The following is a 25430-nucleotide window of genomic DNA, read 5'->3' on the forward strand; positions in this document are numbered from 1 at the left end:
GTTGTATGATTAATACCAAGATTTCAAGCATAGAAAAAAGGATAGAACTACCCAAGAAATTTATTTAGAAATGGGTTTGGGGGTCTTTACTTCATCTTAATATAAAAAAACAATTTAAAATAAAGATTAATTAAAATGTATTCAGATCATGATATTATTCTTTATCTTTGGCAACTTTTGTGTATATATAATGTATGCATGAGAACTTTTGTGTCTGTATTATTATATATATTTTTATATTAGGCAGATCATGTGTAGGATGTAGTGACTCAGCCATAGAACTGAGTTTTCACTATTTATCATTATAGTCTTATTTGGTAAATAAAGGCAAGGTCCTTCTTTATGCAATAATAACCACTAACATCCATAACTGGAATAAGAATTCCAAATCTAATGTATAAAGTTTCTATCACTCCAATTCCAACAGCACACACTTGCCTTCCAGTGTACTCAATAGATTCTAAGGGGAAGTTAAATGGTGATTGAATACAACTATTTTTTCTATGTTTTATTTTTCTTTTAAATTTGAAGATATTTGACCTAAGTAGCTTTTCAAAATTGTAGTAGTTAATGTAGTTGAAAAAATATTAAACAATACCATCATTTTTACAGTAAATTCCTGGGCATTGCTGTTAAAATTTCATTAACTACCTATCTTCCCCACAGAATACTTATTTATAATTGCCCCCTTTCACCATCATTTTTGGAGAAAAAAATACTTGAAATTCAGCTTGCTAATGTTGGAATACACTGAAGATTTTCACATTAAGCGATCCTGTGTGATTTTTAATTTTTTTTAAATTTTAAAACATTCTTTTTCTCATTTTACATACCAATCCCAGTTCCTACTCCCACCTCCTCTTGCTCCACCCTGCCTTCCCCAACCCTACTGCCCATCCACTCCTCAGAGAATAACAGGCCTCCCATTGGGTGTCAACAAAGTCTTTTTGAGGCAACCTCCCCCCATATCTAGGCTAAACAAAGCATCCCATTAAAGAGAACCAGCTTCAAAAAGCCAGTTCAAGCATGAGAGATAAATCCTGGTGCCACTGCCAGTGGCCCCACAGACTGACCCAGTCACACAAAAGTCACCCACATTCAGAGGGCCTAGAGGGGTCCAGAGAAGTGGAGAGGAGAAGATGAGGGAAGAGGATAGCTGTATGATTTATTTTAAAACTCAAGCTTGGAAGTTTAAAACAACTGAAAAGAAACAGAGAGCAACTGTATGCATCTTACTCCCTAAGAGAAACAAAAAAAAAAATCTTTGTTGCTATTGATTAACTTCATGGACTTCTTGACCCAGTTTCTAATATCTTATGAAATGACATGTTAGAAAGGACAGTTTCGCTCTGCTAAAGCCCCCTGCTCCCTACCTCTTTTTCCTTTCCGACAGCTGTGTACAGATCTCGTGCCACCGCAGACTCAAGCTTCCTAATTTCTCCTGGAGAATATTGGCATCTGTTTTTGAAGACTGTTGAATTATTTCTTCTCCAGTTGTATTCAGTGTTTTGACAACAATTTGGCGCTGTCCAATGCCATCCTGGAGTTCCTGTAAGCCACCAAAAACGACAAAACAAAAATGAAACGCCAAGTCCTTTAACTTGAAAAAAAAAGTTTAAACAACATGCTCCCATGTACAGTTCCACCGAGAGGGAGAAATCGAAAGGCTCACAGTGAAAGCTGCTCCACGAACTTGCTATGCCCACATCCAAAGGCTACAAGACAGAAAGACAACTTTCATGTCAGTGAGAAAGCTCCTTCTCAATTCTACTGGAGGGTTTGTTTTGTAAGCTTGTCAGCAAGAGGATGTTACCATGTCCTACAAATCAATTAGTTGGAAACCTTCTCAAGAGCAAATTCGATTTCTTGTCCCCACAAGGATGTTGTATGTTTAATAGTCTATGAAGCGTTGTAAAATTTAAACATGTACCAAGTATTTGGATTTCTTAGTTGGTTGTCAATATAAAGGTGAAAAAGGACAAACGTACTTTATCTATAGTATTTTTTAAAACCTTCTGGAGCTTTTAAAATAAAAGTAATTACTATATTAAAGGCATTTATTTCAAATTCTGTTTGCACCAATCTATTTTGCATTATAAAGCCACATAAAACTGAATATTAACTGCTTTCAGGGCAACCCATCAAGAAACCTCTAATGTATAGTAATAAATCTGAAAATAATCTATAGCTATCAGAACAGTTTTATGAGTCATTGGTGGTGTCAACCTTTCATATATTCCACATTTTATCATAGATGAAATTTAAGAGTAAAGTATCAGAAAATTGTTCCATTAAGAAAGAAATGATTACAACCAAGTATGAATAAAATGAGAATGATTTTTTACCATTAAAAATACAAATTACATTCCCTTCTGTGTTAACCTATCTAAGAGATAATTTAGAATTTTAAAGGAAAATAACACATTGGCAAATCTGAAGTGCAAAGTAAAAACTTGAGATAATTTCATATTAAAATCTAAATGGCTCCCAAATCCTTGTGTTACTAGCAATATTTTAACAATACACAGATTATTCTTGTTCATACATATGATTTAAATGATTTAATATTCACATATCCCTTTACTTGTTCATGCAATACCAGCTAGGTTCATAACAGACATTTATACATATCTACCAAGTCAAAGAATTAAAATTGATTTTAAACTTAATCATCTCTCTATAAGAACTTCACTCATTCTCCAGTGTCAAACTATTTTATTAATCCCACTTTTACAGTTTTTATTCATTTATGTTTTTAATATGCACATGTATTTGCTATCATGAATTTATGTGCGCCACATAAGTGAATGTGCCTGCCAATGATAGAAGAGTGTATCAGATCACCTGCGAATAGAACCTGGGTCTGCTGCAAGAGCAATAGGTGCCCTTAACCACTGAGCCTCCTCTCTAGTTCCTACTAGTAGCTTTTTAATACAGCAATTTTGTAGTCTACTTCTTGCAATTAAATAACCTCAAAAATCAACAATAATGTTATCAAGGTCTTCATTTGATGGTCATATCACAGCACAATAAAAATGAAAACACGCCTCTTCAACTTTTACATTGCTGTCTTGACCATACTCCTGACAGTACATAATGCATGATGTATAAACATGTCATGTTCTCTTGCAACTAGCCAACCAGACTCATCAGTTACATTTCACACTTTTCTAGTTGTTCATATCGCCACTGTAGGCATTAATAACTATTACTTGGTAGCAAGACACTAGTCTTAACAAACTGTGACTGCATTCCTATTACAATAAAATAATAGAAATAGGGCCACTTTTTGTGTCTTACTCAGAATGCTCTCTCTGGTGCATAAGAAGTTTCTTTCTTTTCTGTTTTTTTTTTTTTTGTTTTTTGTTTTTTTTTTTTTTTTTTTTTTGTTTTTGTTTTTGTTTTTTAGAGACAGAGTTTCTCTGTAGCTTTGGAGCCTGTCCTGGAACTAGCTCTTGTAGACCAGGCTGGTCTCGAAGTCACAGATATCCGCCTGCCTCTGCCTCCCAAATTCTGGGATTAAAGGCATGCGCCACCACCACCCAGCTGTATAAGAAGTTTCAATCCGGATCTGTTCAGTGAATAGATCTGTGAATTAAGGGAAATGGATACAAGAAAGGAAGGAATATAGAAAGGCAAAAAGAATGAAAGAGATGAAAGGAAGCTAGCCCAATAAAACACAACACGATGGTATCATTGCATCACTAAAAGAATCATAAAAGAAGACAGGCAGTGGTGGTGCACACCTTTAATCCCTGCACTCAGGAGGCAGGTGGATCTCTATACGTTCAAGACCAGGCTGGTCTACAAGAGCTAATTCCAGGACAGGCACCAAAGCTACATAGAGAAACCCTGTCTTGAAAAACCAAAAGAACAAAAACATCAACAACAACCCCCCAAAAAACAAACCAAAACAAAACAAAAAGGTAGTATTCTAGCTGAAGAGATTAGAAACAGTTGTATAGTTGTGAGTTACAATTTCTTATATACAATAAGACAGAGACATGAAGGTTCTTAATACGTGATAAATCATAAGCAGAATGAAGTAATTATTAGGAAACATACAAAAGGATTCTAAGGAAGTTTGGGAGTTGATAAATGGCTAGCACTTAGTCACATAGAGGTTCAGGGAGAGGAAGATGATATCAAAATGCAAGGACCTTTGTAGACAATCTATTTCAGTAATTTTGTAGTCTACTTCTTGCAATTAAATAACCTGGGTTTTATATTGCTGTTATGAGAATGTGAGGGTAAGCAGAGTTATAACCATGGGCATGTATTGTGGATAAACAGAGTATATCTTATTTTTATTATGGAGTTTGTAATTCATGGAAAGTCATTTGAAGACAACTCATTTTCTTGCTCTGTGTGTTGCCACTTCCATGTCATCTCAGTATCTGCTAATTTGGAGGTGGAGGTGTAGGGATCAAAATGTTTAAAGCAGTCTGAGCTACGTGAATCCTTGATTAAATAATAAAAAGTGAAAGGGAAGGAAGAAAGGAGAGAGATACAGAAAGAAAGAGGGAGAGAGAGAGAGCTTTCCACTCTGAAAAAAATTCTACAAGTACCAAGCCTTTTTTGCTACTGAGTTATTCTAAAGAAGGATGGACTAATGATGAGGCAGACAGCGTAGCCAAGTATAGGCACCTAGAAGATAGGTTATTGAAGCTAAACTAGAAATTGGACAAAGGGTTAGGAAAGAAAAGTCTGGAAGTAATATGAAACGTTCAATAAAATCACCAGGGTTTGGAAGCAACTAGAATCACGCAAGCATACATGAGACTCCTGAAGGGAAAAGCTTTGCCTATAAGAGTAAGCATGGAGGCAGTTAGAAAGCATTCTTAGATTTCATCTTTGTACAATCACATGCTGCTCAAAATTACTCAGAGATTTGAAGCTCATAGTTTTAAAATGCCCAGGACACAAGAACTTACTGGACTCAGTAATAATAAAAGACTCAGAATTATAGAAGATGACACAAACTTGAGAGGTACTGTGGAGTGACAAGATGGAGTGTTAGGGGAAAAAAAGAATAGATATTGTACAATATGGTGTACTTGTATTACCAAATAAACATTTACTTATGAATAAATTATCATAATAAAATTAAAAATTATTAAAGGAAACTTATATAGATCTAGTTAAACTGAAGATTCTGCATCATCGGGTCTACAGAGGGACAGGGATTCTATATTTCTCACTCTCTCTAAGAGGAGGGGAATAGTGCCAAAACAGACAAAGCTTTGCATAGTAAGGTTGTAAAGTAAATGTCATGAATCTTCTGTATGCAAAGAATTTTTATTGCTGGTCACAATGATAAAACCACTTCAGATTTCTTATGTCAAACACATCCATTGGTAGTTTGGATCTTAGTGCTGAATCTCCCAGCTGATGTCTATGGTGACTTTTACAGCTCAATTGTAGAACCAATTAAGGATTTTATTATTTCCATATTGCAGATAAGATAGTATTGTGTAGCTAAAAATGGAATAATTACTTAAAATTATTATTTCTTAATCTCATTTATACAGAATCCTAAATCAAAGCCTTTAGTTTTCTTTTTTAACTTTGCAAAAGAAGACCTCATTAAATAGTGTATTGAATTTGTTTGAGAAGACTTTGTATCCAAAAAGAAATATTTATAGTGTATGTTCTACTTAAGAAGAATTTTCAGTTATAAAGCATAAGAGAAAAAAACGGATCAAACAGTAAATAAAAATTTTATTTGCTGTACCATGCTTAGCTTATGAGGCAGAAAAAGATAGCATTCAATTTACATTAAACATGAAGTCTCAATAGCTTCATTCACAGAATGAAAACCATTAATTTTAATTCTATAGTGTATACTTATTATAGGTAATGAATTATTCATTGGCAATGAACATTTTAAGGTTTGATATTAAATTAATATACAGTTGTCATTGGCATCCTTATCTACTTTTGTAGCAATTAACATCTAGTTTTAATATTGGACAAAATGAAAATCATAATTAAATCTATTGGATTTTTCAACATACTTAGAAAGCTTTGTGATTTGATTCCAATATTTAAGCATTCATTCTTAATAAGGTGTGCATATCAAACTCCCCCAGGGAGCCTTTTCAAAACAGAAAAGCCCCGATTTCCATGCCAAGCCTTCAGAATCAGAATCTCAGTGACCTGGCAAAAGGGGCAATGACGGTGTTTAAAACTGATATGCCATGAAACAAAGGTGGGGGCAACTAACTGTGAATACACAAGGGCTATGTCTGTCTGATAACGGTTGTATTGCTCTTAGTTTCCTTTTTAATCAGGAAGGGAACTGAAATTACAGAAATCATCACTGTTACATGTCTAAGTTCTTTTAAGTCTTGTTAAATTGAGGGGAGGAAACAAGAAATACACTGAAGGCAAAATGTGAATCATTTAGAGATGGAAGAATAAGAAATAGAGAAACCCTACTTTTTCTGTGACACACGGAATAAATTTTAGAAAAGACTACTTGTAAAATTTCCAGAGTCATATGAAAATCCAATGAATGGAAAATAAACAGTGATAAATACAGAAAAGCAAGGCACCAAAGTGTAAAACACCACAGTTATGAGAACATGTACAATGCAATGGTACATGTACTATGTAGGAAATAGATGAATTGCAAACTTCAAACTAAGGAATGAAATAGGTAAACAAGAGAGATACAGTATGATTTGGGAGATAAAGATGAAGGCTGACGGAACAAAGCAAAAGTATACAAAACCTCAGTGAGTGAATACCTAATTCTGTATCCTGTCACAGGGTTTCAATTATTGCAATCTTGATTCTTTTCAGGCAGGCTAATCATTGATTTAGTTTACTAATTGATGAAGAGAAAATATGTAAGATAATGAACCAACAAATATTTGTCAAACAGGCAGGTGAATTTTGGTGTGTTTTTCAACCTCATGCTGCTTTGTCTCTTTTATGTGCTATTGAAAATCATTTCCATTGTTTTTCCCTGTTAGTTCCTAGGATGCACACATTTGGAAAAATAGTCTGGGATCTGATCTCAAAGATGAAGAAAATAAATTTATTTCCTGCCTTAATTCCTTAACGCGATAGTCACCACTGTCTTCAGAGATTCTAACATGCTACATAACGTATCTTTCAATTTTTATCCAACAATGAGTTTTTTCACTGAATCAATCCAAAGAAGGCAAATTCCCAAAGTACAGAGGAGGCCCAGGGGCAGCGCATATTTGTTCAGTAATTTGTGGATTAGGTAATTCAGTCCTGGAGGCAGATGTAATGATCATGCATGAACAGCTGCAGAACCCAGTGAGAGAGACTGAAAGATGGCCAAAGCTTCCTGCGCTTTTGAGGAAAGGCCAAGTTGAAAGCAAAGAATCAAAAGTATAGGGTGTGAGACTGGAGACCAGGAAGGCTCTGAATGAGAAAAGCAAGAGTCAGGATTACCTACTAATTTCAAGATCAAGTCCTCTTCCCCATATGTCCTAGCAGCCTGCTGCTCTCCCACCCACTCCCCAAGAGTTTAGCTCAAAGTCCCAAGGAAAAGGAATGGCTTTCATTCTACCTTTTTGACTGGAGTGTTTTTAGGTCTTGACGATGATATTCATCTCCAGATTTTAAGTGTGCCTCAGATTTAACTTTGGGAAAAAGTCTGAAAGAGCTTTTACTAGTAATTTGCAAACTAAATCAAACCAAAGAGAGCCAGTCTTTGCAAATGAACATCAGAAAAATTTCTTAAATATCCCCTTAGCCTCTTCCTTCCCCTGGTCTCATTTTCTTTCCAGTCCATTAAACATTTATTATGCTACATTAGTAAAATCAGTGAAACCACATGTATACTTTTTAATGAGTTTTCAATAGGAACTGGGGTTAGGAGGTGTTCCTTTAGATCTCATCTAGTAACCTGTCTTTCCCTTGAGACACAAAGTAGGCATGCTCATTGGCGTAATTTGATCTTTGCTTGTGATAATGACTGTCATTAAAAGAAAAAACTCGTTTTAAAAACAGAATTAGACACTTTCCTTCTCAAAACAAACAGCTTGCAAGTGAACTAAATAAAAAATTATGTGCAGTAGTAATTTATTATTATGAGACTTTGAATAATATCTAATATCAAATTGTAATAAAATTTAATTTGCATGTATTTATCTCATTGGTAATATTGATATGTAATTATTATTATTACTATCTCTTAACAAAAATACCAGGCAAATTTATCATGAATTACTTTAAGTACCACATGTAGAAAACAGTGTATGTGTGTGTATTTTCTCTTTAGTTTTAAACAGAAATTCAGTGCAAACTGTTATACAAAGAGATATCATGCTTACACCTACACATACTTTCCACTCACCAAAAACACCACACCCACACATTCACAGACACACACAACTATGGCTTTTAAAGTTCTGAAACAGGGTCTTCATATTAAATCTGTTATCAAATATGTGCTATCAAACCATATATGTTTTAAAGTCCGTTTGTCTGTTTGATTGTTTAAATGTATTTTGTGGAGTATGTTACTACTATTCTACCATTCGCTAAAGTCAATTGAATTGCTTTAGAGAAAACTGTTGCCATAAAGTACACAACTTTCAAATTAACTACGTTTTTCTTTGATCAAACAATGCTAGGCTTTTCTAGGTTCACAGGTTTACTTAGTCCCTCTTGGGTTTGAAATCACTTGTGAGAACTTCAGGGAAAATGCCTGAGAACACTTCAAAGCAGTTTGTTTTTGTTTTTCCTCCATTTGTTCCGATTTGTTAAGAAAACAAATTGGCCTTTCTCTGCTAAAAGGCAGCTAGTGTCTGACAGACATGCTTGCTCCTTTGTTAAGTGGTCTTGGTTGCAGAACACATGATTTGGGTATACAATTTTTTTCTACATAATTGCTAGCTTGGTCTTCAGTACAGGTTAGATATTTCAACTTTGGACATACTTCAAGTAAACAAGAGAGAGAGAGAGAGAAAGAGAGAGAGAGAGAGAGAGAGAGAGAGAGAGAGAGAGAGAGAGAGAGAGAGAAAGTTTAGCATGAAATTAGGATAAGAAACAAAGAATTTGTTTCATCTGTTACTGCAAATACCTTGAGGACAGTTTGTTTAGCATTCCTTTTGTAATGCAGTGTTAAATAATGTTCAGCTCAGTAAATGTTATAAAACAGGGTTGATTCATAGAGAATGAACATGATATGATATCACTAGACATTTGGGTGGTTTCTAATTTGTAAAAAGTTCAAAGTAAATTTTGGGAACTATACTATACACTAATATAGAAAAGCGACATTAAAGTCAGTTGAATTCTTTCAGAACCTTATTTTTTTCCACAAGGAAAGGAGTAGTTTCCCAGGACCTCGAAGATGGAAAGACCCAGAAATTAGATAGAAAAGGTTTATAGAACCGATCTGTATGTTTAACATCTATTCATTGATTTTAAGCATTCAGTTTAGGTTAGGAAAGCTCCAAGGCAAATTAACACTATGTATCTAAACACGAATTGGGCATCATAGCAATGTAAAATCTTTTATACCTCTCCAAAGTTATAAAGCCATTAAATACAAGCTCATTTTAATTCAAATTCTAATTGCTGCTGTTGGGTTTTTTAATTTCTAACTCATTATCTATTGTGTGTTTCCATTCCTGTGTTTTGTAGAATCTAATGAGAAAAGGCAAAGATAGCAGCAATTGTTGCCTGGGCATACACCCTGGAAACCCAAACCATCAGGCACAAAAGGATTGATTCTTTCTCTGCTATTAGCATATTCTAAAATGTCAACAGTATGCGTGATTGTGAACCTCATCCAAACCAAATGAATCCAGGAGAGTGAAATGACTGAGGACTTAAGAAAATACAGTGCCGGAACAGTCCCACTTATCCATGTGAATATTTAAATGTCCAGCAATAACTACAGAGATGAAAACGAACTGAAACCGAATTGCCTTCCTTTTCAATCTTATTTGTGGAAAGGAAAAGAGGCAATTATGTAATGGAATCATTTCCTAAGGTTTTAGTTCTAGCAATGTGTTCCTCCTAAGGTAACACTCAGCATTAAACAAACTTTCCATTTAAGTAAAGCATCAAAGGAAATATTTTCAAGCCAATATTAACATCTCTTTTGAAAATGATTTTTATTGATTTATTTGAATGACATATGAATTTTGTCAGTTACCGGTCTAGAAACTACTGAATCATATATTTGAACCCTGCACTTGCTTTTCCTCTGGCTACTGTTTATATTATTGATACTCCTACAGTTCTTGCACACTTGATCCTACTTGCACAAGATTTTTACGCACTCTGGTCATTTAAAGATATATCCTCCAAATTGTTTCCTCTCAAATTATTTATTCCTACAATATTGTATATGACCTTTCTAGATTAATCTTCCAGATAGATGAACAAAAAGAATGCTTATTTCCTTGCCTAGTAAAACTGAAATAACAGAGACAACATTCAGACCTTTAAATCAGCTCTGTAGGAGATCTTTTCAGGCATGTGAAAGTGAGTTTCCAAGTCTACATGTATGATTCTACAGAGGTGGTTCACTCCTGTGCAATGGGGAAACTCTGGTCATTCCTCGAACCTTTACCCATTCTTTGTCATCCAATACACACAAACACAAATTTCTACTGTTCTAATTGTTACATCCAATGCACTAGACAAGGAGCTCCATGGAAGCAGAAAGTAACTGTTGCTGTCCCTTCGGTGCCTACTGTACCAGCCATGTGCCAGATACATGGTGGTACACAGAAATAATTTCTTAAATGGATAAATGAAGGACACCTCACAAATGATTTTATACAAATACTTATCTGTTTATTTTTACAAAATTCTACTGCAACACAGACTGGGTTTACTTTGTGGTGTTTTTTCTAAATCTATAATATCTAATATCTATGGTTCCAATTCGAAGCTTATAATTATACTCAAGTTTTCTAATATGCTTGTTTTAATGGTTTTTAAATTAAATATCTATGTGAATGAACCAATTGTTTTTACTGAATGTACAGATACTGTGTATATCGATAATACATGTGATAAAAATCACTATTAAAATCACCTCTATACTTTTAAACATGTAGTGTTAATGACTAAAAGATCATTGTTGATTGTTATAAAAAGAGTGTTGTTAACAGCTGGTCAAAGAAAGTGGAAAAACTTAAACACTTCATACTACTGATAAAGATGCTATGACAGTGTTTCTATGAAACCAATATACTTTTCCTGAAAAGGAACACTGTATTTCAATAAACTTAGAAAAACAAATAAAATCAAAAGTAGGAAACTCCTTCTCAGCCTCAAATTCCAGCCTGCTAAAGTGAATTTAAAGTGACATAACTTTCATCAAACAATAAGTAAGGTACAATCTTGGACAGATAATCTGTATATGGATGTCCAATTGCAGAAGAAATTATGATTAATAGTGGCAGGTTGGGGAACAATATAAATTAAAACTATAAAATATTCTTTCATAGATTATAAAATTGTGAAATGGCAATCACTGACCTGATCAAATCTTGAAAAGGTTAGAAAGAAAATAGAGCCCCGTGGAGCATTATAAAATGCCACAACCACTTTAGAAAACTGCTTGACAATATCTTATCATTTATATTCACTTCTGTATGTAATTGTTTATTTATAGAGATGGCAGACATGACATACTACACAAGTGGAAGTCAGAGGAAACTTTCAGGTGTCAATTGGTTCTCCACTTTCAACATATGGTTTTCAGGGATCAAATCAGGTAATCAATCTTGGTAGTAAGCACCATTCCCCTCTGAGCCAATTTGTAGGCCCAAAAGACATTATATTATATTACACAATGAAATAGTTAATTCAGTGATTGTACTTAAAAACCTTTCTTAGAAAATAAATGAAAATAAACTCTACAAAAGTCTTGTACATACATTTTCATGTATGCTTATCTGAAGACAATGCAAATATTCTTCAAAAGGAGAACAGAAATGGTAAAATACTCACATATGAAATATTAATCAGCCATCTAAATAAATGTTCCCATTTTAATAAAATATGGAAGAATTTAAAAAACTATATGATTATCAAACTAGTACATACTAAATGATTCCATTTATAAGAATTCCAGACAAAATAAATTTGTACTGATAGAAATAAGATATATAATGTGCTTATACGGAGTATGGATTGGCTGGAAGGAGTATGAGACACCTTTTTTTGAGATCATATAAATGTTCTATTTTTGACTGAGATATTGGCTTTTTAATCCAAACCAACTCTCAAAACTTACCAGACTTCATGTTTAATATTTATGAGTTTACCAGTTTTGCGGCCATGTTTCTATCCCACCGTATTTAGCCACTATAATTATATCTAGAAAACTCTAGCTTGTAACAGTTACTTCAAACACATGATATTTCAACCAGAAAGAAAAAAAAGTAGTCTTAAAAATGTATATATTTCCAATGACATGTTGATAAACAAATATTATATGGCAGGATATGAATATTACACAGACTGAATCATGAACTAAATGGATTGAATTCAAATTCCATATAAAAACAAGATTTTGATGTCTTCCCAAATATATGTTTCTTTTCATATGTATTTTTACTTCAATTAATAAATTATTGCAATATTCCTTTCAAGAACTTAACATAATACTATAGCTATGTTAAAAGATGTAATGAATTTAAGTATTTCCTCTTTTAATTTATACAGTATAGGCTTTATACAGTAGGCTAATAGTCAGACCTCAGTTATTTGTATCAAGAATTAAAAAGGACTCTGAAGCCTAATAAGGAGACTTGGGACAGACTTGATGAATTTACAGAGGTGATTTATCATTTGTCCTTTAATCCCTATACATAATGATGAAATTGGGCAATCTGTAATACACAACAGCAACAAAAACTTGATGGAGGAAGGTCATTGTTTAAAATGTAAAGAAACTGCTTGGCTGGCCCTCATAGGTTAAAACATAGGTGGGAGGTGTAAACAGAACAGAATGCTGGGAGGAAGAGGAAGTGAGCTCAGAGACACCATGCTCCCCTCTACCAGGCAGACGCGATAGCTCTGCCTCTTCACCAGGTCAGACTTGCTGAATCTTTCCTGGTAAGCGCACCTCGTGGTGCTACATAGATTATTAGAAATGGGTAAAGAGGCTGAAACCAATGGGCCAGGCAGTGTTTAAATGAATACAGTTTGTGTGTTGTTATTTCAGGGCATAAGCTAGCAGGTGGCCAGGGTGCTGGGGACGCAGCCCTGCCGCTCAAATTACAACAAAAACTAATGTTTGTCTGCTTGGGGTGTGGTGTGGGAAGTACTTTTGTCTATGTGCTGCTTTTATTGATTAAGGAATAAATCTGTTTTGGCCAATGGCTTAGCAGAATAGGGCAAGGTGGGAGTTCCAAGCAGATAGAGGAGGAGAGAGTAGGAGGAGTTATTGAGAAGCCATGTAGCCCTGCTGGAGAGAGATGCTTGATAAAAACTTGCCAGTAAGCCAGTTACTTGGCGATATACAGGTTAATGGAGATGGGTCAGTTTAGGATATAAGGAATAGCTGAAAATATGCTTAAGTTATTGACCAAACAGTATTACAAATAATATAGTTTTTTTTCTGTGTGATTATTTCGGGAGTCTGGGTGGTCGAGAAATGAATGAACAATCTTCTTTCAAAAGGGGAGTTAGGGAATTTTGATTAGATTAAGAAAGGAAAAATGTGGTGATCCCATGATCTTAAATTCTAAAGGATAAGATAGATAAATTATCCCGATGGAGTGTTAAAAATCAAAATTTCATAATATATTGGTGAAAATCACAAATATAAAATAACCGTTGGAATCTAATGAGAGTCACCACACTTTACATGTAATCCCCAAATAACCCCAGACTCTAAAAGGCTAGAAACCTGGGATTATTTAAGAAATACATGACCAAGGACAAATAATAGAAGAACAATGCACAGTGTCAGAAACTCAGAAGAAAAGTCAAGCTATGAATTGAGGTTTGTGATAACACCAAAGACAGCATCAGGGCCTTTTTACTTCCACAAAGAGCCAAAAATAGTAGGAACTAGAAAGACAAAAGTTCCCTGATTGGGGCAGAAGGAGGAATGTTAGGGATAGGCATGACACTGAAAGCAGAGTCATTTAGTTCCGTTAGTTTGTCTGTTCTGTCAAGAGAAATGTTCATCAGACTGGAAAACGCATAACTGTACAGTGGAAATGAAGCCCAAAATAGGTGAGGGATTTTTACAAGAGTACCTTACTGCTCTAAATGAGCTGAAAATCTCTTGTATCGGAGCAGTTACATTCCAGAGAAATGAGAGAACTTACACGATCCTGTCTAACCCTGCTGCCAATGCTCTTAGAGGAACTATGCTGATGTTGGAGGTGGCCAAATGTCATCTGAGTTTTAAAAAATAGGAAGAACTCACTGCTATCACTATCTATCTTTTTCTGCTAAATGGCATTCCTGGATGACTGAACAAGGTGCAAACAGTCGTTAACACAGACAACACAGAGGCAGCTAAATCTTGCTTGTATGACAACTTGTTTCTAAAAGGAAACATGTGCCCCTGAGTTTTAACTTGTACTCCCCTGCAGTATGAACAATATACAGTGACTTGAATTATTTTTCAGATGATAAAAGTAAATGTAATATAAAAATGTACAGTCATAGATTAAAGGAGTAAAGGTAATAAAATAAACATTAAACTTGTAAAAAAAAGTAATCGTAAGAAAAATAAGCCATGTAAAGATGGAATATACACAGAGAGTCTGTTTTATGTATATTATTGTGTTTTCTTTAAATTTTTTGACTGTGAAAGAATTAAACAACCAGTGTATATACTTTAAAGGTATTTTGTCTTCAAAATTTGGGTCTAAAAATGTGTTACTTTGGAAAAGAGGTTCTTCTTTTGCTTCCACAGAGGATGAGAACCTGTGGATTTATTTCCAGAATATTGTGGTTTGAACACCAAGTGTCCCAGAAAGGTCTCCATGATCATCCCCAAAATTATTTTGCCCAATAAAAGCAGTAAGCCATGTAGCCCCACCGGAGCAATTGAGACCTTTATTTGTTCCATGAGTATTAAGGGAAATTGCTTACGTGAACAGTTGGTGAAAAGATTTAGCTGATCATTGCTCTCTTTTGTTTCTTAAAGTAATTTTATTGGCACAAAAGAAGATGATAATCATATTGAATAGTCTGATCTTTGTATTCCAATGCTCTTTTATTTATTTATATTGTATATTATATAGTTACATTCAAAAGCTCTCTTTCTGTGCTGTCTATCCTGTCTTACTCAAGAACAAAACCAAAAAATAGATAATGAGAAAATAATATTACCACAACACATAATAAATTTGAAACAGATTTCATTAGTATCCCATACCTATTTAAGTTCTAGGATACATTTGAAAATTTCTTTTTGAAAAGCTGATATATATTGCCTAACACAAAATATTATACTCTACATATTATCAGAACAAATAAAACTTTATCAGTTTATTTGTCATAGATTAGAACACACTGAAACAATGGGGATGTTCTATTGGGAACTCACCAAGGCCAGCTGGCCTGGGTCTGGAAAAGCCTGGGATAAAACCGGACTCTCTGAACATAGAGGACAATGAGGACTACTGAGAACTCAAGAACAATGGCAATGGGTTTCTGATCCTACTGCACGCACTGGCTTTGTGGGAGCCTAGGCAGGTTGGATGCTCAACTTACTAGACCTGGATGGAGGTGGGGGTTCCCTGGACTTCCCACAGGACAGGGAACCCTGATTGCTTTTCGGGCTGGCGGGAGACTTAATTGGGGGAGGGGGAGGGAAATGGGAGGCGGTGGCGGGGAAGAGACAGAAATCTTTAATAAATTAAAAAAAAAAGAAATTGATGGATTCAATGCAAAGTTCAGATGACACACAATTGTCATTTATGTGATACAGAACAAGTTACATTATCTTCAGTTTATTCATTTACAAAATTTAAGCTCTGAACAGTACCTGATATAAATGCCCATTTCATGCATTTTCGTTTCCTTTTAAAAGATTTGTTTTTATTTTAGGTTTTTAAATTGTATTTATTTATTTTTGCCTCTATATAAGTTTGTGCATGACATATGTGTGCCTGTTGCCCATAGAAGTAAGAAGAGGGAGTTAGATTACTAAAAGAGGCGTTACAGACAGTGGTGAGCTACCATGTAGGTGCTAGGAATCAAATCTAGGTCCCCTGGAAGAGCAGAAGCCAGTGCTCTTAAAAACCCACCTGACATTTTAATTTCATTTTCCCATATGAACCATACAAACAAACTCAAAGGAAAAAAAACACATGATAATCTCAATAGATGCGGAAAATGCTTTGATAAAATTGAAAATCCCTTTATGATAAAATGACTGGAGAGATTAAGGATACAAGGGACATAAATAAATCTAAAAGGCAATTTATAACAAACCTATAACCATCATCAAATTAAATGGAGAAAAATGCAAAGCAATTCCAATAAAAAGAGGAACAAGACAAGGTTGCCTTCTCTCTCTCTCTCTCTCTCTCTCTCTCTCTCTCTGTATGTATGTATTTATTTATATGTATGTATACAATATGTATATATACAAAATAGTACTTGAAATTTTAGTTGGAACAATAATAAGACAACGGAAGTAGATAAAGGTTTGTATACTGGAAAGGACAAAATCAAAATATCATTATTTGCAGATGATAGGATATTATATGTAACTGAGCCTAAAAATCCCACAAAGGAACTCCTACAGCTGACAAAATCTTTCAGCAAAATAGCTGGATATGAGATTAACAACAACAAAAATATCAGTAGCTCTCCTATATACAAATGGCAAATGTATCGAGGAATTGGGAAAAAAAAACACCTTTCACAATAACCTCAAATAATATAAAATATCTTAGGGTAACTCTAACTAGCCAAGTGAAAGACCTGTATGACAAGAACTCCAAGTCTTTGGAGAAAGAAATTCAAGAAGATATTAGAAAATGGAAAGATATCCTCTATCCATGGATCAGTAGGGTTTACATAAGATTTACAACTTACAACAGTCTGAAGATGTAGCACAAACCCTATCTAAATTCCAACACAATTCTTTACAGAACTTGAAGGGATAATTCTTACCTTCATATAGGACATAAACGCAGGAGAGCTAAAGCCATCCTGAATAATAAGAGAACTGCTAAAGGTCCCACTATTCCCAATTTCAGGTTGTACTACAGAGTTATTATAATAAATTCTTCATGCTGTTGGCATAAAAAATGCACACATTGATTAATAAAATTGAAATGAAGTCTCAAATATAAACTTTCACACATATAGACCCCTGGTTTTTTGATAAAGAAACCAGAAATACACACCAGAAAGAAGATAGCATCTTCAACAAATGATGCTGGTGAAACTGAATGTTTGCATGTATAAGAATACTAATAGATCCAGATTTATCACCCTACACAAAACTCAAATCCAAGTGAATAAAAGACCTTACATAAAACCAGACACACTATATCTGATAGAAGAGAAGTAGGAAATAGTCTTGATGTTATTGGCACAAGATTTTATGTTCTGAACAGAATACTTATAGTGCAGTCACTAACATAAACAATTAATAAATTGGACCTCATAAAACTGAAAAGCTTCTGTAAGGCAAAGGACACCATCAGTAGAATAAAATGGCTGCCTGCAGAATGTGAAAAGATCATCAACCCCACATCTGACAGTGTGTAGGGATAAGTCCCTCCCCTTAGGGGGCGTGTTCGCCTCGGGCTAATGTCTGCCTATAAATTTGGTGAGCGTGCTCCGAGCTGTCGCTTCTACTTTCCTGGTCTCCGCGGGAACGGTGGTTCTGTAAGTCTATTTCTACATTAAAACTATATATATTTTTACAAACTGCCTGCATTCGTTTACGCCGCTACATTTTGGCGTCCAACGTCGGGCTATTTTGCCCCCGACTCAAGCGGGTAGCCCGCTAGCTAACACAGCACCCTCCTGGGTGCTGTTTTTCAGTTCGTGACTCCGGCCCCAGTGCCGAGTCCGAGACATACTCGGCCACACAGGCCCATTCTGCCTGCCTTGGCTAAGTTTTACAGCGGAACCCCACTGCCTGAATTAGCGGAAGCTTAAGTACCTGCGGTTTTGCAACAAAAGCTGCCACAGCGGCAGATTTGGTCTGACACAAAGTGACTTGGCAGGGCAGTGGTGGCGCACGCTTTTGATACCAGCACTTGGGAGGCAAGGGCAGGCGGATCTCTGTGAGTTTGAGGCCGGCCAGGCAGTGGTAGCACACGCCTTTAATCCCAGCACTTGGGAAGCAGAGGCAGACGGATCTCTGTGAGTTTGAGGCCTGCCAGGCAGTGGTAGCACACGCCTTTAATCCCAGCACTTGGGAAGCAGAGGCAGACGGATCTCTGTGAGTTTGAGGCCTGCCAGGCCGTGGTAGTGCACGCCTTTAATCCCAGCACTTGGGAGGCAGAGGCAGGCGGATCTCTGTGAGTTCGAGGCCAGCCTGGTCTACAAGAGCTAGTTCTAGGACAGGCTCCAAAAACACAGAGACCAACAACTGGCAGGAACCGATCATTGCAGGTAAAAAATTTTTTCTTTTATAAATAAAATGTCTGAACACATTACTGTTCAAGAATTTAACAGTTTTTAATTGTACCATGTGGGAGATTTTACAAGAGGTGTCTGTCACGCCACCTCTATGGATCCTTCTGGGATTCGTAGTTTTCATTGGCACCAAATGGTTTGATAATAGAAATATGATAAAGTCTTTACGAGACGAATCCAGGATTCTTAAGGCAGAGATAGAACGCTTAAAAACAATTGAGAATGATAACAATCTTCTCAAGAATCAGTTTGAAGTTCTCCAGACTGATAACAATCTTCTCAAGAATCAGTTTGAAGTTCTCCAGACTGATAACAATCTTCTCAAGAATCAGTTTGAAGTTCTCCAGACTGATAACAATCTTCTCAAGAATCAGTTTGAAGTTCTCCAGGCTGATAACAATCTTCTCAAGAATCAGTTTGAGGCTCTCCAGGCTGATGTTAAGGAGAAATTCATTACTATGGAAGAGGGAACAGCTGATCTGGATCGTAAGGTTCAGTCCCTCTCTGTAGGAACTGAAACATTAGTGGCTGATATTAAGGAGAAATTCATTACTATGGAAGAGGGAACAGCTGATTTGGACAATAAGATTCAGTCCCTTTCTGTAGGAAATGAAACATTAACTGAGAGAATCAAAACTGCTGAATGTGACAATCGGATTTTGTCTAAAGCTTATGACAAATTGATGGAAAGAGTGTCAATACAAGAAGGCACAGTTTATGCCATAAAAATTATGTCCAAAGATAAGATGTTATCTCTAACGGACAAACTTCATACTTTAGAATCCTCAATGAAGGCTTTGGAACATAATTCTGGACAGGAGATTCAGACATTGCAGAAGGCAATAGTGAATAGAATTGAAAAGATTGAGGAATTTCTAAATTCTGATGAAGAAGAGCAAAGGGTAGAAGGGCAAATTTTAACTACATCTGTGGGTAAATCTCTCCGGGACAATTTCCACAAAGCTCTACCGACAGCTCTACCTGCCTTTCCAGTAATAACAACAGAGAAGGTGGTTGGTTCCAGAAACCCTAGGGTCATCAAGGAGGATACATGGGAGCCTGTCCGTATGAATGACCTCAAGGAAATTAAACAGGCTGTCATGACTTTTGGGATGCAAGCCTCTTTTGTTAAAGAGATGCTAAGATCTTGGGCCACGACAAACAAAGCAACCCCCTTGGACTGGCTCCAGCTGAGCTCTGCAGTACTTGAGAGTGGACCACAATTGAAATGGCAATGCTTATTCAGGCAAGAGGCTAAACTCTTAGAACAGCAGGAAAAAGCAAAGGGAATTGACATTTCCCTAGATAAAATTCTAGGTGAAGGGATCTTTTCCGACCCTCAGGAACAAGCTAATTTGGATGAAAACACACTCTCCATGTGTACTACAGCAGCCTTAAGGGCTTGGGACAGGGTACAAGACCCAGGACAGAGAATAGAATCATTTGTCAGAGTTAAACAGGGTCAGAGAGAACCCTTTAGTGACTTTTTACAAAGATTAACTAAGGCTGTACAAATAGGGATATCTGACCCAGAAGCAAGACGTATAATGATTGAGTCTTTGGCTTATGAAAATGCAAATGTGGAATGCAAAAGGATTTTGGGGCCTTTAAAGCTCAGATCAGCGCCTTTGGAAGAATGGGTCTTGCATACACTCAATGTTGATACATTTGATTATGGCACTGAAGCATGGGTAGAAGAAGCAATTTCCAATGGTAAAAGGAGACACCAGAATACCAAATGTTTTAATTGTGGCAAAATGGGTCATATGAAAAGGAATTGTAGACAACGGATTTTCAGAAATAATAATAATAATAATGCATCTTTCAGAAATAATAATAATAATGCATCTTCTAGATATAACAGAAATAGGAGGACTCAGCCTTCAGGTTTATGTAGAAGATGTGGAAAAGGCAGACATTGGACGAATGAATGCAGGTCTACAAGAGATAGACAAGGCAACCTGATACAGTCGGGAAACGTGAGAGGGGGGCCTCACAGGCCCCCATGGCAAACATGGTTCAGTCATATCCAGTTTCTGCAGAGAACGTGCCTCATCAGGACAATTAGGAAGCCCCATGCCTACTGTTACAAGCAATAATGATCAGAAAGATAAGTTACGTGTGTTTTGGCAAACTTCTATAAATGATCAAAGACCTAAACTGAGAGTGTGTGTAAATGGCATTTTTATTACTGGCCTGCTGGACACAGGTGCTGATGTAAGTATCATTACCCCAGAATCTTGGCATCCGTATTGGCCTCTTCAGAATGTAAATGTTCAGCTCCTGGGAATTGGAACCCTATCTCGAGTAAGGCAGAGCACGAGATGGGTTGAATGTATAGGGCCAGAGGGACAAATAGGAAAATTAAAGCCATATGTAGCCAATATCGCAATGAATTTATGGGGTCGTGACCTATTACAACAATGGAATACCGAAATTAACATTCCTGCTACTTCTAGAGCCTATAGTTCTGAGAATAATATTAAAAGATATTACAAACGGAGAAAACCGGCCATTCGGGCTGTACAAGAACAAGCAATTGATGTCCCTTCAGAGATACCAACAGCCTTGCCTCTAAAATGGTTGACTGAGAAACCAATATGGACAAAGCAATGGCCTTTAGCTGAGGAAAAGTTACAGGCTTTAGAACAGCTGGTACAAGAACAATTAGATGCTGGACATATAGAAGAATCTACCAGCCCCTGGAATTCTCCTGTATTTGTGGTTAAGAAAAAATCAGGTAAATGGAGAATGGTGACAGATCTCAGGGCCATCAACAAGGTTATTCAACCTATGGGCCCTCTGCAATCTGGAATTCCTTTGCCCTCTTTATTACCAAAAGGATGGCCTCTCATAGTTATTGATTTAAAGGATTGTTTTTTCACTATACCTTTGCAAAAAGAAGTTAGAGAAAAATTTGCCTTCACAGTGCCTACTTATAACAATTCTCAACCTTCGAGGAGGTACCACTGGACCGTTCTCCCCCAGGGTATGTTAAATAGCCCCTCCCTGTGCCAATATTTTGTGAACCAACCATTGCAAATAATACGCAAGAAATTTCCCAAATCTATAGTATACCATTACATGGACGACATCTTGTTATCCGATTCAAACATGGATACCTTGAACAGACTGTTTGAAGAAATAAAGATACTTTTACCTAAATGGGGATTGCAAATCGCTCCTGAAAAGATTCAGAAGGGAGATTCTGTTAATTATTTAGGTTATAAAATAGGTTTGCAAAAAATTAAGACACAAAAAGCACAAATTAGGAGAGATCGCCTACGGACTCTTAATGACTTTCAAAGACTGTTAGGAGACATTTCCAGTCTACGACCAGCTATTGGAATAACACCTGATCTAATAATTCATTTGAACAAAACCTTGGATGGTGATAAAGATTTAAACAGTCCCAGAGAATTAACAGCTGAAGCAGAAAAGGAACTGACAATGATTGAGGAAAAATTACAACAGGCACATGTGGACAGGGTGAATCCAGAGCTTGATTGTATTCTTGTCATACTACCATCAAAAATTTCTCCTACAGGAATTTTAATGCAGAGAGATGATATTATTTTGGAATGGATCTTTTTACCACATAAACCAAGTAAGAAACTGAAAACTTATGTGGAAAAAGTCTCTGAGTTAATTATAAAAGGCAAGCTGAGACTTCGTCAACTAGCAGGCATAGACCCAGCAGAAATTATAGTGCCCTTCACTGCTGATGAACTAAAGAAATTATGGGAAGATAATGAACCATGGCAAAGAGCTTGTGCTAATTTTTTGGGAGACATTAATAACAACTATCCAAAAAGCAAGCGGCTTAACTTCATTAAGAGAACTTCTTGGATTCTTCCTCGAATCGTCCGTGATGCTCCAATAACTGGAGCCCGTACATTCTATACTGATGCCAATAAATCAGGGAAGGCAGGTTACAAATCAGAAGACTTGGATAAGGTGGAACAAAGTCCGTATAATTCTGTCCAGAAGGCAGAATTATATGCCATTCTTATGGTGCTAAGGGATTTTAAAGAACCTATTAATATAGTTACAGATTCACAATACGCAGAAAGAGTTATTTTACATATTGAAACTGCCGAATTTATACCTGATGATACTGAACTAACCTCATTGTTTCTCCAGGTTCAAGATTTGATCAGGAACAGGCTTTGCCCTATGTACATAACACACATCCGATCCCATACGGGTCTGCCAGGTCCTCTAACACAAGGTAATGCAGAAATTGATCAATTACTGATTGGTAGTGTGCTACAAGCCTCTGAATTTCATAAAAAACATCATGTTAATAGCAAAGGTTTGAAGAAAGAGTTTTCAATTACATGGCAACAAGCTAAGGAGATTGTAAAGAAATGCCCTACTTGCTCTTTCTATAACCAAACGCCACTGCCTGCAGGGGCTAATCCAAAGGGCACCCAAAGGAATGAAATCTGGCAGATGGATGTGTTCCACTTTGCAGAATTTGGCAAATTAAAATATGTTCATCACACCATTGACACTTATTCAGGCTTTCAGTGGGCAACTGCTTTAAGTTCAGAAAAAGCTGATTCAGTAATCACTCATTTATTAGAAGTCATGGCTATCATGGGTATACCTACACAAATAAAAACGGACAATGGTCCTGCTTATGTTTCTAGGAAAATGAAACGGTTTTTTGATTATTACAATATCAAGCATGTTACAGGTATACCATACAATCCTACAGGTCAAGCAGTCATAGAAAGATCAAATCGAACTATAAAAGATATGTTGAACAAACAGAAAGGGGTGGAAAACACCCCCAGAAATAGGCTACATAATGCTTTGTTAACCTTGAATTTTCTCAACGCTAATGAGAAGGGAACAACGGCTGCAGAAAGACATTGGATAATGGAAAAGTCTACTGAACTAAATCAACCAGTTAATTTCAAGGATGTGCTGACTTCACAATGGAAGCCAGGATATGTGCTACGTTGGGGAAGGGGTTTTGCTCTTATCTCCACAGGTGAGGAAAAATTGTGGATACCATCAAAATTAATAAAGATTCGGTTTGAAGAAGAGAAGCCACTTGGAAAAGATAAATAACAATTCTTTCATAAGGATGGCGAACATACTGATGGTAAGAAATACAGATAGGTTGGAGGCAGGGTTCTTTTCTTATCTCCACAGGAAAATACTCATCTTCAAAGAAATTGAGGGACCCTGAATATTTAATTACTGATGGATGGACACATTTTGTAAGTATTAATTTTTATTTATATATCTTATTAAACATTTCTTTATAAATATATAGAGCTGGTTTTGAAGTTGGACTCTGGCTCAGTCCCTCTCCAATTCCAAGCCTGTTAGTAAGAGAAAAACCCAGAGTTTCTGGAGTTTCTGTCTCATGTCAAGAGCCATGATATGGGACAGAAAGAAATATGAGTTTAGAAAACATCCTTGCTTTTCTTCATATCTATCATACTTTTCATTGAAAATATATATCATGCCTTTTATTGAATATATATATGTATGTATATATATGTCTATATGATTAATGTTTAAGTTTTTCACAATGAACAATGAGTTTTTCCCGAAGTGACATTTGAAGTTTCCAGGAAGAAGATGGGGCCCCACAACAACAACTCTACCTGGTTGATATGACGTCATGATACTGACAGCGCTACTACAAGACCTGTTTTGGATACCAGCTGCACAAGACGATCCCAACTTGGTTAGCTGAAATGGTGCACATCTTGTACAACATTCTGGCCAGACCTCCACAAAATACTCAGAGACTATTTGCAATTTTAAAAGACATTGATCTTGAAATTTAACCCATCATTTTACTTTCACAGGATCCCCCAGAAAGAACATCACCCCCATGACAGCTGGAAGTAATTCTAGAGGACGACGTCCCCTCTCCCAGTAAAGTTTACCCCTGGGTTTAGGGACATCATTTAGGGGTTGGGAGGTTGGGGGAGGAATTTTATAAGCTCAGGGATCATTTTGAAAAAAAAAAAAAGAGGGAATGATGGGATTATAGATTTATAATTGTGAGTTACTGCTTTTAGACAAATATATTGGTATCAATTCTTGTATATTGAAACAAAGTTAAATTATATTGACTATTGTATGCATGCATGTTTCTATGTCTGTTTAAAACATTTTTATGTATTGACATATATTGTATTGATATATATATTGTATACATTTACCATATTGCAATGTACATTTCTACCTCTGATTAAGATACTTATATAATATTTGTGCATTGATATATATTTACCATATATATCAATGTATATATCAATGTATATCAAAAAAATGTATATTTTTACAGTGTTTATATTTGGAGGTCATTATCCTCATTTGTTACACAGTTGTTTATTGTCTTAGTCTTTAAGTTAGATAGATATTGAGAATTATATAGATAAATAGTCATGTAAGTTTGTCATTTATAATCAGACTAATCAGGTTCTTTAGATATATAGAGATTATACTCAGTATAGATAGATAATCTTCAACCTCTTCAAAGAGCTGTAGAAAATGGCCTTTAATCTAACTCAGAGTTTCGTGATAGTGAGACACAATTGCTCCTGGCAACACCACTCCATTCCCGAGAGAATGTTGAGCACCAAAGACACTCCACCTGGAGCCTTTCTATTTGGCAGAACTGGCCTTTGGGCAAAGAAATGCCTATACCTCAACCACTGACACAGATACAGAGCGTGCATCAATGGATAAAACAGGACTGTCATATCCTGCCAAGACAGGGTAAGATAGTTTTGAAAAGTTCCTTGCCTTTAATAATGGTATGTCAGTTATGTTAGGCCTTAGCCAAAATTGGTTGACTCAACATTGCAAAC

General features: G+C 36.0%; 1 protein-coding gene across 9 annotated transcripts in view; it reads right to left on the reverse strand.

Moving 5' to 3' along the window:
* Dmd (dystrophin) overlaps nt 1–25430 on the reverse strand; it is a 2313977-nt gene that overhangs the window by 870469 nt on the left and 1418078 nt on the right. For all 9 annotated transcript variants that reach the window (XM_075957213.1, XM_075957212.1, XM_075957218.1 and 6 more), the window contains one exon: nt 1374–1549. In XM_075957213.1, the coding sequence (XP_075813328.1) occupies nt 1374–1549 (176 nt within the window). The remainder of the gene's footprint in view (nt 1–1373; nt 1550–25430) is intronic.

This window comes from Microtus pennsylvanicus, chromosome X (assembly GCF_037038515.1).
Source record: "Microtus pennsylvanicus isolate mMicPen1 chromosome X, mMicPen1.hap1, whole genome shotgun sequence".
Classification (NCBI taxonomy): Eukaryota; Metazoa; Chordata; class Mammalia; order Rodentia; family Cricetidae; genus Microtus; species Microtus pennsylvanicus.